The sequence below is a fragment of the Scyliorhinus torazame genome, chromosome 1 (genome assembly GCF_047496885.1).
Source record: "Scyliorhinus torazame isolate Kashiwa2021f chromosome 1, sScyTor2.1, whole genome shotgun sequence".
Taxonomy (NCBI): Eukaryota; Metazoa; Chordata; class Chondrichthyes; order Carcharhiniformes; family Scyliorhinidae; genus Scyliorhinus; species Scyliorhinus torazame.
In genome coordinates, this window is record NC_092707.1 from 275,291,173 (window position 1) to 275,304,884 (window position 13,712).

A 13,712-nucleotide genomic window follows, 5' to 3' on the forward strand; every position below is an offset into this window, starting at 1 on the left:
CCGCCCTATTCAGCGGTAGCTCGTCTATCCCCCTTCCTTGGTCCCCTGAAAGCACCACAAAGAGCTCACTCTTCCCTACGTTGAGTTTATACCCCGAAAAGTCCCCAAACTCCCTAAGGATCCGCATGACCCCCGCCATCCCCTCCATTGGATCCACCACATACAACAACAGGTCGTCGACATACAACGACACCCGGTGTTCCTCTCCCTCCCGGACCAGTCCCCTCCATTTCCTGGACTCCCTCAGTGCCATGGCCAACGGCTCAATTGCCAGTGCAAACAACAAGGGGGATAAGAGGCACCCCTGCCTCGTCCCCCGGTACAGCCGGAAGTACTCCGACCTCCGCCGGTTCGTAGCCACACTCGCCACTGGGGCTCTAGATAGCAGCCTGACCCAACTGATGAACCCCTCCCCGAACCCAAACCTCCGCAACACTTCCCAAAGATACTCCCACTCCACCCGATCAAAGGCCTCCTCTGGGCCATAGCTGCCACTACCTCCGCTTCCCCCTCCACCGAGGGCATCATAATCACATTGAGGAGCCTCCGCACATTTGTATTTAGCTGCCTACCCTTCACAAATCCCATCTGGTCCTCATGAATCACCCCCGAGACACAGTCCTCAATTCTCGTAGCCAGCACCTTCGCCAGCAACTTAGCGTCAACATTGAGAAGCGAGATCGGTCTATACGACCCACATTGCAATGAATCCTTGTCCCGCTTCAAGATCAAAGAAATCAGCGCCCTGGACATTGTCGGGGGCAAGGTCCCCCCCCCTCCCTCGCCTTTTTAAAAGTCCTCACTAGCAACGGGCCTAGCAGGTCCATGTATTTCCTGTAGAATTCAACCGGGAACCCATCCGGCCCCGGGGCCTTCCCCGCCTGCATGCTCCCCAATCCTTTAACCAGCTCCTCCAGCCCAATCGGTGGCCCCAAACCAGCCACCTTCTCCTCCACCCTCGGGAACCTCAGCTGATCTAGGAATCGTCGCATCCTCTCCTCCCCCGCTGGGGGCTCAGACTTATACAGATCCCCTTGTTTATTCTCACCGCACTCCGCACCGTATTCCCCCCTCTATCCATAACTCCACCAATCTCCCTCGATGCCTCCCTCTTACGAAGCTGATGTGCCAGCATCCGACTCGCCTTCTCCCCATACTCATACATCCCCCCTGCGCTTTCCTCCACTGTGCCTCTGCTTTCCCCGTGGTCAACAGGTGAATTCCGTCTGGAGGTTCCGTCGCTCCCTAAGTAGCCCCTCCTCGGGGGCCTCTGCATACCTCCTGTCTACCCTTAGAATCTCCCCCACCAACCTCTCCCTCTCCCTCCCCGCTCTCTTCTCCCTGTGGGCCCCAATGGAGATTAGCTCTCCCGTGACCACCGCCTTCAACGCCTCCCAGACTACCCCCACCTGCACCTCCCCGTTGTCGTTGGCCTCCAAATATCTTTCAATACACCTCAGCACCCGCCCGCACACCCCCTCATCCACCAACAGTCCTACATCCAGGCTCCACAGCGGGCGCTGGTCCCTCTCCTCCCCCAACTCCAGCTCCACCCAATGCGGGGCGTGGTCCGAGATGGCTTTGGCCAAATATTCCGTTCCCTCCACTTTCGGGATTAGCGCCCTACTCAAAATGAGAAAATCTATCCGGGAGTAGGCTCTATGGACGTGGGAAAAGAAGGAAAATTCCCTGGCTAGCGGCCTGGCAAACCTCCATGGATCCACTCCCCCCCCCCCCATCTGGTCCATAAACCCCCTGAGCACCTTGGCCGCAGCCGGCCTCTTACCCGTCCTGGACCTAGAAGGGTCCAGTGCTGGGTCCAGCACCGTGTTGAAGTCCCCCCCCCCCCCGGCCCCCATTTTCAATCTTCCTACCTCCAGATCCGGAATCCGACCCAGCATGCGTTTCATAAATACGGCATCATCCCAATTCGGGGCATATACGTTCACCAGTACCACCCGCACCCCCTGCAACCTACCACTCACCATCACATATCGACCTCCATTATCCGCCACAATATTCAGTGCCTCGAACGACACCCGCTTCCCCACCAGTATTGCAACCCCTCTGTTCTTTGCATCCAGCCCTGAATGAAAGACCTGCCCGACCCATCCCTTTCTCAGCCTAACCTGATCTGCCACCTTCAGATGTGTCTCCTGGGGCATAACCACGTCTGCCTTCAGTCCCTTTAAGTGTGCGAACACCCGGGCCCTCTTGGCCGGCCCGTTCAGGCCCCTCACATTCCAAGTTATCAGCCGGATCGGGGGGCTACTCGCCCCCTGCCGACTAACCATCTCCGTTTCTAGGCCAGCCACGTGCCCGCGCCTCCCGCACCCTCCAGTCCCCCAGGCGGCAGACCCCCGCCCCGACTACCTCTCCTACTTCCAGCTCCCTTTTGGCCAATGCAGCAGCAACCCAGACCCGCCCCCCCCCCCCCCCCCGCTAGATCCTCATCTAGCCATTTTGCTCCCCCATGACACTCCCGTAAGTCAGCTGACTTCTGCTGACCCCGGCCTCTCCCGCCATTCCATCGACCCCCCAGTGTGATAATCCCCCCACCCCTTGGCAGTCAGTGTGCACTCCTCTCCAGCACCGCCCTTCCCCCCCCCGGCCCCGCCCCGATCCTTCCCTAACGCGGGGAAAAAGCCCGCGTTTTCCTGAGCCGGCCCCGCCCCCTCTGGCGCAGCTCCTTTTTGCGGCCTTACCCCAACTCCCCATCCCCGGGCCTCCTTCCCCCACTCTTCCTCCGTGGGGCCCTGCCCCTCCAACACCGACGCCCACACTCTCCCATAGTCCCCACATCAAATCCATTCACCCATCCCCACCCAGCACTCAAACAAAAAGAACATTCCCCAAACGCGGTAAACACAGTAAACATCCCCCCACGACAAACCCTCAGTTTGAGTCCAACTTTTCAGTCTGTATGAAGTTCCATGCCTCATCAGGCGTTTCAAAATAGTGGTGCCGATCTTGGAACGTGACCCACAATCGCGCTGGCTGCAGCATCCCAAACTTCACCCCCTTCCAATGGAGCACCACCTTAGCCTTGTTGAAACCAGCCTTCTTCTTAGCCACCTCCGCACTCCAGTCCTGATAAATTCGGATCTCCGTGTTCTCCCACCTGCTGCTCCGCTCTTTTTTGGCCCATCTCAGGACACACTCTCTGTCCATAAAGCGGTGGCACCTCACCACTACAGCTCTTGGTGGCTCGTTGGCTTTGGATCTCCTTGCCAGGACCCGATAAGCCCCATCTAGCTCCCGCGCCCATCAGCGAATTGAGCATCGTGCTCATATATGCCCCGGCATCGGGCCCCTCCACTCCTTCAGGGAGACCCAGAATCTGAAGATTCTTCCTCCTCGACCTATTCTCCAGGTCCTCGAATTTTTCCGCCCACCTCTTGTGCAGCGCCTCGTGCGCCTCCACCTTCACCGCCAGGCCCAAGATCTCGTTCTCCGAAGCTTTTAGCCGCACCTCCCAGATCGCCGCCCCTTGGGCCTTCTGGGTCTCCACAAGCTTCTCAATCGCCGCCTTCATTGGCGCCAGCATTTCTGTCTTCAGTTCCTCAAAGCAGCGTTTAAGAAACACGTACTGCTCCTGTGACCACTGCGCCCACGCTGCTTGGTCTCCACCCGCCGCCATCTTGCTTTTCCTCCCTCGCACTTTTCACTGCACCAGGATCACTTTTTTAGCCACTCCACTCCTGGTCCAATCCATATAATGTCGGGGGGACCTTGCTATCACCTTCCCACACTGGAAGCCATCGAACAATTGCCGTTGGGGCCCCACTGAAGAGCCCAAAAGTCCGTTCCCGGCGGGAGTTGCTGAACGTGCGACTTACCTAGGCATAGCCGTAACCGAAGGTCTCCTAATTTTTCTTTTTAACAAGTCAATTTGATATGACATTGTGCCATACTTTTCTTATTTTTCAAAACTTGTTTTCCATTGTAATTTACATTGCAGTAAAGAAAAGAGAAAGAGACAGAGAGAGAGAGATGAACAGAAAATAAATCAATTTGAATTTTATTGAACACCTTTTTGTCCTCAGGACATCCCAAAGTGACTCACAGTTAATTCAATTCTTTGATGCCAACTTTCAGATTAGACATTAAACTGAGGACCCCCATCTGCCTGCATGACTACTGTGGGTGCAAAAAATCCCATGGTACTCTTGAAAAGAGCAGGGACATTATCCCTGATGACTTGGTTATTATTTATCCCATGGTGTGGCAGCACAGTGGTTAGCACTGTTGCTTCACAGCACCAGGGACCTGGGTTCGGTTCCCGGCTTGGGTCACTGTTTATGTGGAGTCTGCACGTTCTCCCCTTGTCTGCGTGTGGAAGAAAACCGGAGCGAGCACCTGGAGGAAACCTACGTAGACACGAGGAGAAAGTGCAAACTCCACATAGTCACCCAAGGCCGGAATCGAGCCTGGATCCCTGGCGCTGTGAGGCAGAGTATTAACCATTGTGCCGCCCCAGCACAAAAGGGGGTTAGTAATGCAACAAGTCAGAGACAAGTGCAGAACAAGGTGGTCATTCCTGGAAGACAAACAGTAAACATCCTGCTAATGAAGATTTAATGAGAACGCTTTATGCATCATTATTTCTAAGGTTAGTGTTGTAGGAGCAATAATAATATCTGGAATGTTAAATACCACTCATGGAACAGAATAACAGCATCACATGAAGTTCCATATCCGAGTCTCAAAGACAATCACATTTTTGTAAGTTAAGGGAGTAAAAGTTGCGCAGCATGAGCCTGAAATGTTCTTTATAATTACAGCAAAAATTAATAAGTCAGTAATTAGCCATAGTCCACAAAGGACCATAGACAGCTCTCATTTCGAGAGTCTCCATTGGAGAGAGACAATTGGTTATACATAGTTTCGTGGGACACCACACCGCAAACGTGGGATAACAATTACTGACTGCACATGTTCAGGTGCAGTTATCATTACTGTACTTTGCATGGTAAAATTAAACATGTTGAATAACCTTTAGATGGTGTTTTGAATCTTGTAGGGGTACTATGCATTTTTATTTACTGGGGACTCATTTTACAGCTTACAGAAACTAGATCTGATAAAATATAGTAAATACACATTTGGTTTGAAACATAGCATAGTGTTCTTTGGAAAAGTTTTGTACGAATAATAGATTTTGAGGAAGGGCTCTGATTATTATTATTGTAAGATTAATCTTGTTCCCATCCAACCACCATTTAAACCTCTGCTCTGTCCTTTTCTTCTTTGAAAGCAAGAGATGCTTATGGGTTCATAGTGCTCGGGATCAGTAGATTTAATCTCCTTACTCTGCACATAGCTCGCACAGACTGTAACGACTTTTAAATACATGTATCAGGTGATTGCCTGCACAGTTAAGACTCATTAAGCTCAGGACTCAAGACACTCACTGGCTGGTCAATCAATGTAGCCAATGTGTTTTGTTTTCATTATACTTTCTTGTGCTTTGCGGAACTGCAGACGGTTAAAGTTGTTAGTCATAGAGAGGTACTTTTGAAAATCTTTTAAACACTCCTAAGTTTGATTAATTTGCATTTTGGGTTCCTCAGTTAGAATGAACTCATTGAGAGGTATCAGATGCACAGCTGACTGCGGATCAATTTGGCTATTTGGATTTCGGTTTTATTTTCACTTTTCATGCGAATAGTATTGTGAGGGACTTTTTTTGACAACTGAAAAGAAAATTATTAATTTCAAAGACTACCGAAGGGATCTTCCAGTCCTGCCGAAGGTGACCCCCCCCCCCCTCCCCAATCCCGGTTCCCTGGCTGCGGGACAGGCAAGCCAGCAAAATATCGTAAATACCTCTGGAACCGGAAGATCCCATCAGCAACCAATTGTGCCATCTCCACAAAACATGCCACGGAAGGGGCTGGAAAATCTTGCCCTATATCTTTAGTTTGGTCATAACTTGCAAATTGTGGCACTTCTCTGTCAAGTTTTATCATCTTATATCATAGGTTTCTGTTCTGTATCTGAGAATACATTCTTGATGGTTCTGCATCACATGATGTGTGGTGACATCAGATTTGGGCAGATCGCCATCTTGATTATATGAACAACACTCATAAGGAACCCTTCATCGTGTTTTACAAGAATCCAGAGTGAAGGCACCTGCATTTCTTTTCTCTTTGTGGCAACAAAGAAATATAACAGGAAAGAAAACTGGCAATGAGGATTGAGGCAGCAAAATCACTGGAAAGAAGATCTTTGATTAATTGTGGGATGGCATTGGGAGCAACGGAAGATTCTCTGAATTGGACCCGCGCATACACAGACGTCATGCGAAGTACTGCCACCGCTGCAGAAAGTTTAAACAAATTTTCCAGTGCAACTGTGAGTAAGAAGACCAATAGTCAGGAAAGGCTTGCTTGCATTGAAGTGAGTGAGGTCTGGGCTGCAGGGACCGTGCACGTGGCTAAGCTACACTGCCTGCGGGGAATAGGGTACTTGAATTCTGATACCCATTAATTGGGAGGAAAGTCAAAATACTCAGGCAAAAATTGTGGAAAGATTTCCTCCTTGCTTGTTCAGGATATTGTTTGTCCCATGCTTGCCAACACAATTGGAAGGGGAAACTCTCGGAGCCAAGATCCAAAAATTGCAGGAAGAACAGGTGCCATGGACATGTTTGATGAGGGTAATGATACATGGAATTTATATGAAGAAAGATTTCAATTGTTTTTAATAGCTAATCAGATAACTGAGGACCAAAGGTTGCAACATTTCTCAGCTCAGTTGGCCGTAAAACATTTATGCTGCTACAGAATCTTGTACACCCAGCAAAAGCAAGAGGCAAGTCCTTCAGTGAATTTATGAAAATCTTAGAGGGACATTTCTTCCCTAAACCGTTGTTGATTGCAGAAAGGTTTTGATTCCACCGCCATAGTCAGGAAGAAGGTGAAAGTATTTTACAGTTTATAGTGTCTTTAATAAGATTAGATAGATATTGTGAATTTGGTACAACACTTGATGAGACTCTTCGAGACAGGCTGGTTTGTGGATTACGGAGTGAAGCAATTCAGAAGAAGCTGCTTACTGTAAGTGATTTAACTCTAAAAGCTGCTGTGGAGGTTGCTACATCTATGGAGCTTGCAAAGAGAGAAGCTTTGCAGATCGGGGCTGAAGCAAAGATCCACAAAATGGATAACTCAAGGAACAGGGCTGCAAAAGTGCAATTGTGTCCGCATTATATATAGTTAGACACTCAGCCGGGGAATGCTGGAGTAAATCAAATACATGCAAGAACTGTGGTAAGAAGGGCTACATTGCCTAAGTGTGTTGGGCTCAGAAAAGCCCTTCTACTCCAAGAAGGTGCAAGAAGAACAATACAATCTAGTTGTGTCCACAAATTAGTGGATGAAGCTCAAGATCACTCAAAAGACAGCAAAACCAAGCTACAGGAAGATTCATAGCTAGGTGTTTTGTTAATGTGGGGGGATCAACAATGTTTTGGGGCATATCCAAAACGTGAATATTATGAAATTATAATGGAAGTGGACTCAGGCGCAGCAGTATTGTTAATAGCTGAAACAATTTATCATCAAAAGCTGAAGCATCTGCCGTTAAAACCGTCAAATGTGATCCTAAGGAAATATACTGAAGAGGTCGTCCCATTAAACAGATGCAGTCTGATGAAAGTAGAAGCAAATGAGCAGACGGCGAAGTTAGCTTTTTACGTTTTCCGTGGAAATTTTCCTGCTCTATTTGGCAGAGCATGGTTGGCTAAGATTATGCTTAACTTAGAAACAATCCATCAATTAGTGAATTCACAGAGCAACCTACAACAACTTCTGAAGAAGTACGAGAAGGTGTTCGAAGATTCAGTCGGCTCTATGACTGGAGTTGAGCTGCACCTAAAAATCAAGCCAGACAGTACACCCAAATGTCTCAACGCTAGAACCGTACCATACACCATCAGGCCTAGCGTTGAAGAAGAACTAGAAAGATTTGCAAGGACAGGAGGCATCAAACCTATTGCTAAAAGTGATTCGGTGACACCGATCATTCCTGTATTAAAATGGGATGGCTCAGAAAATTTGTGGAGTTTATAAAACTACTATTAACCCAGTTTTGTGCAGAGATCATTATGCACTGCCGCTGATTGAAGACTTGTTTGCTGGAATTTCTGGAGGACCAAAATTCAGTAAAATTGATCTTTCACAGGCATATCTGCAGATGAATGTGGCTGTCGAATCACTGCCACTACTAACCATTGTGGCACACAAAGGTTATTTTCATTACGGAAGACTACCTTTTGGAATAACATCTGCGCCTGTTCTTTTTCAAAGATCCATGAATCAAATTCTAAGTGGGTGGAATGGAGTGCAATGTTATTTAGATGACATACTCATCACTGTTGAAGTGACCAAGAACGCTTGGAGAATTTGGAAGCTACCCTGAAGCATTACAGTGCCACAACCTGAGAGCTAAGAAGGAAATGAATGGCTTTTTCAAGTCATCCATAAATTATCTTGGACGTATCATCGACAAAGATGGTTTACACAAAGAAGCGAAGAAAATGTCAGAAATCTTAGAAGCACTCAAAATGGGACACAATGGAGGTCGTATTTAGGATTGATCAATTATTATGGTACATTTGCACCAAATTTAGCAACATGTTTGAAGCCTTTCCACACTTTGCCACACATTACCAATGTCAAACAGGCATGGCACTGGTCAGAAGAATGTGAAAATGCACACAATTAAGTGAAAGAAGCTTTACTGAAGTCAGAGTTGGTCCATTATAATCCCAAAATGAAGTTGCAATTAGCTTGCAATGCCTCATCCTATGGAGTTGGTGCAGTCGTCTTGCACATTATGCCTTCAGAAGAAGAACACTCGATAGCATTTGCACTCTTACCAGCACAGAAATGAATTACACTCATCCACAAAAATAAGTTTTGAGCATCATTTTCAGTGTAGGAAGGTTCCACCATTACCTTCAAGGCCGTCATTGTACCCTCATGCCCACTCAAAATGGCCAGAAGTCATGGTAATGAAGCAAATGACAACTGAGCAGATCATTGAGAAACTAAATTAAATATTCACAAGTTTTGGAACACGGGAGCGGATTGTCAGTGATAACGGTGTGCAGTTTTCTTCAATGGAGTTTGCAAACTACTTGAAAAGGAACGGTATACACCACATCAAGTCAGTTCCATATCATCCAGCAACAAATGGATTAGCTGAACGTTTTGTGCAATCATTAAAGCATTCTATCAAAGCATTGAAGGAACAGGGGACATTATCAAGAAGAGTAAACAAAGTTCTAATATTTTATCGGAACACTGCACATGCCATCATGCAAAGTTCACAAGCAATATTATTGTTGAAGAGAAAACTATGAACACAGTTTGATTTAACTCCACCTGATATTTCAGAGATTGTCAGAGAACAACAACTCGCACAAATTGCTAGGTGGGAGAAAATCTCTAAAAAGCGAGTATTCAACCAGAGAGAAAGCGCTAGCTAGGAGTTTCACCACCAATTAGAAATGGGCACCAGCTATGATCCTAGCAAAAACAGGTCCAAAACATACACCGATGATGAAAGAGTTTGGCGATGTCGTGCTGATCAGTTACTTGTTGCACAAAGTGAGTTTGCAGAAACTTTTCAAGAGGTTCTACCTTGAGAAACTCTAGAGAGCTATATTTTGGATCAGAGACCTGAGATTGTGATGAGTTCAGATTCTGTTTCTGAGCATGTTTCAATGCTTATATTGACAGATACTGAAATGACTACTCGTGAAGTACCATCCGCAGAATGGAATGATGACACTTCCGAGGTCCCAAGTAGCTGGGTTCTAGAATGTCGAATTCTACCAAAATGGACTAGATATTCATCACAGAGACGGTCTTATTGAATTGTGTGTATATATAGAAATAACATATCAGGGGGTCCGTTGTATAAATGTTAATCGTTATCGTTGCACTTGTGACGACTGAAAGACTTTCAGAATATTGGATTCTAAGTATTGGGCAATTTAAGGGTTAAAAGCCTGGGATTTGAGTGTGTTTGACTGCAATGGTCATGTTTGTTTAAAAATAATTCTGTTTTGCAGGGCTTGCGTGTCTTTGGCAGCCAGAGGATGAAATTGACACAGAAATATGTTTTTCAGTCTGGGTTAATGGACTGTGGTTTGACCAGAAAAGTCCCTGGGGACGTAATGTGCTTTGCAGCCTGCTGAGATCATTTGTTTTTTCTGCTTGGGGAGATGAGATCATTGCTGAATGGAGCCAAGGACAAGGAAGGCAGAGAGACATTTTATCAAGCTTTAGAGAGAGAGCTTTTGGAGAAACTTTGGAGAAACATTGGAGAAAGGAGTTGAATTCTGATCTTCCTGACCCTGACAATTCTCCCACAGTAAGATAGATTGAAAGCTGGAGCTTTCTTGGTGTTTAATGGGAAATTAAGTAATAGTGTTTAAGGTGTAATTGTAAGTTCTTTTTGGGTGTGAAGTTAAAATGTTAATACTGTATTCAAAATAAAATTTTGTTTTAGAAATACCAACGCCCTATTTCTTCATGCAATCACTCCTGGAGGGAATAATTCTTTCCGCACAGTCTTAGATATAAAATAAAATATTATCTGGTCCTGTACCCTGGCTGCTGTTGGGGTCTGGTCTGGGATCATAATGCACTCATGAAATAAAGAGGGAGGAGTGTTGTGGTGTTATGTATCTGGGAATACATTCCTGCTGATTCGGTGTCAGAAATATATAGTGACGTCAGCAGAGTATTTGCGCAGGCTGTGGATAGATCACCATCTTGATTTTATGAGCAACACCCTTAACAAAGCTTTCATCGTGCTTTACAAGAATCCAGACTGTGGGAGCCTCTGTACCGTTTCTCTTTGTGGCAACAAAGAAACATGACAGTTTCAAACTGTAAGAAGCCTGTGAACGATCTCTTGGAGTCCAAAACTTATTGAAGTATTTCTGGTTGACTTATGAGCACACGATTTCAGTTACTGTACAATAAAGTGTCATGAGAACACAGTTTTCCTTTGGATATCTGCCTCTGTATTTTAGAAGCCAGCAGAGGTCAATTTTGCAGATGTCACATTTGCATTGTGCCCCTTCATAATTAAGATTGAAAATCACTACTTAATGGCATTTTTTTCAAAATATAAGAAAGACTTGCATTTTTATAAGAAACTTCAGGCTGCCCCAAGGCGTTTTATAGCCAATAAGATCACAAGAAATAAGTGCAGGAGTACGCCATTCACCCCCTCAAGCTTGCCCCACCATTCAGTAATATCACTGCATTCTTTCTTGTCCCTCAAAAACCCTTGACTCCCTTCACAATCAAAAATCCACATAACTCGGCCTTGAATATACTCAATGGCCGGGCCTCCACTCCTCTCTGGGGAAGAAAACACTAACGACCCCCGAGTGAGAAAATGTCTCCTTATCTCTATCTTAAATGGGATACCCCTTAACTTTAAACTGTGCCGCTAGATTGACATTACCCCACAAGAGGAAACATCCTCTCAGCATCTATCCTGCCAAGCCCCATCAGAATCTTTTTTTCTTTCAATACAATTTTAAAATATGATCACTGTTATAATTCAGGAACCTGAGGAGCCAATTTGCACACAGCAAGGTCAGAGAGGCAGCAATGAGATATTGGCCAGATAATCTAATTTTGTTGGTTCAGGGATAAAAATTATTAACTCCTATCTGCTCTTGTCTCCAAATACGACCTGGGATCTTTCACATCCACGAAAGAGAGCAGGTGGGGCCTTCATTTCACATCTCATCCTAAAGGTGGCACTTCTGACAATGCAGCACTCCTTCAGTACTGGAGTGTCAGCCTAGGTATTATGCTCAAGACCCCAGAATGGGAATTGTACCCTACAAACATCTGATGCAGAGGCAAAAGTGTTACCAACTGAGCCATGGTTAATGACTGGCAAGAGGAGAGGGGGCGTGGAGGGAAACAATAGTTCCTCATCAAAGGTGAACTATTGTGAAGATTTGAATTTTTCTTCCTCCTCTGCAGTACGTTTGGGTTTTAGAACATTATCGTCAACCGTTCAATGCCATCATAATGCTAAAAGGTGAGCTAATTATTTTCCTTTCTAGGTCTGTCAACAAGAAATATTTTGGTCCAGCAGTCACTGCATACGACAGTAGCAATGTATCAAATTAGTGAACCTTTCTCTACCTTCATAACTTAGTTTACATGGTCATTATTCATGGTCAATGCAAACCAAAATTCATTCCACTACTATCATCCCTTTATCCTGACCAGAACAACTTGATCGTGTGGAAGATGGCATGAACCATATCAACCAGGACATGAAGGAAGCTGAGAAAACTTTAAAAGATTTAGGGAAATGCTGTGGCCTTTTCATATGTCCTTGTAACAAGTAGGTACTGGGCGCTGGCTCTAATGTGTGGTGTCCAGCTGTCAAAGTGAATGTCCAAAGTGTTCCTTTTTGAATTGTCGTTCTGTTTTTTTTTTTGTTGTCCTTTCTTTCTCATCTGCTTCATTGTGTGGGATGTATAAACAAAACAAAAAAATCTTGTGTTTAATCAGAACAACTGGAACGCATCGAGGAAGGAATGGACCAAATCAATAAGGACATGAAAGAAGCAGAAAAGAATTTGACAGATCTAGGAAAATTCTGTGGTCTTTGTGCCTGTCCATGTAACAAGTAGGTGGTGTCTGTCTGCCTGCCTGCCTGCCTAAGCATCTGGGCATCCAAGGCTCAAATTAAGCCTTGCACAGCTCATCCACGCTTGGCATTAGTGGCAGGATGAGCGATTGGCATGCAGAGAAATTCTAATAGTTTAAAGGCATCCATTTCATAGTGTAGACTACCTAGTCGATCTAATGTATAGCAAAATCAGGCATGCTGCAACAGAATCCCTCCACTCTCAGTGAAACCTTTGTAAGCAATGCCCTAGCATGCTCATTATACAGATATCAAGCTATAATCTGGAGATGTTAAAACATAAATAATAGAGTATTACCAGAACACACTCAGCTTGTTATCAGTCAATGGAGCTATCCAAGAATGGCCTATTTTATGTGTCATGTGATGTGGGTAATAGTTTGTGATGTCAACATGTTCTGCTAAGTAACAAAGAATGAATTGTGCAATAATGGATTTTCAGCATGTTGTGATGTATTTTAATATGTAACACAACCAGGTTCACTATTGCTATTAAACATATTTATTGCTTGGGGGGATAATGTTTTTTTTAATGCATGGTATAATATGACAGAATCCGAACATGATTTCAAATCCAGCAATGTGGACATAAATCAGTCTTTTGTAGTCTCTATTCAGCTTCATTTTGTGAATGGATAACCTTGTTACCCAAGCATGTTTATTTGGGCTAATTTGTTTTATACCTGAGTGTGTTCTTGTACATGATGTAATAATCTATTATTTCAGCAAACCAACTTAATAACAGATGATGATACAGGATCTGAGGATGTGCAGTAAACTGTGGATAAGTGTGGACAGTTTGTAACTTCCAAACAATGAATCCTGAAATTTAAGCAGTAACAGCAAGAACACGTTTGCTGTTTCTTTTTGTTTTGAAGTTTTCCAGGATTAAAAAAGCTATTTCTTCTCCCCATTTGATCTTTGGGAGTTCAGGCCCCTCCCCTAATGTTGACTCCAGTGTGGTCCCACTTGTTCCCAGTGTCAAGGAAGTCTGCTTGGTCTAA

At 45.2% G+C, this 13,712-nt stretch overlaps 1 protein-coding gene across 3 annotated transcripts in view; it reads left to right on the forward strand.

The window, feature by feature from the left end:
- snap25a (synaptosome associated protein 25a) overlaps positions 1 to 13,712 on the forward strand; it is a 286,229-nt gene that overhangs the window by 248,633 nt on the left and 23,884 nt on the right. For 2 of the 3 annotated variants that reach the window (XM_072506372.1, XM_072506388.1), the window contains exon 5: positions 12,282 to 12,399. In XM_072506372.1, the coding sequence (XP_072362473.1) occupies positions 12,282 to 12,399 (118 nt within the window). Of the gene's footprint in view, positions 1 to 12,281; positions 12,400 to 12,569; positions 12,688 to 13,712 lie in introns of all 3 variants that reach the window. The other variant, XM_072506380.1, reaches the window with a different exon arrangement.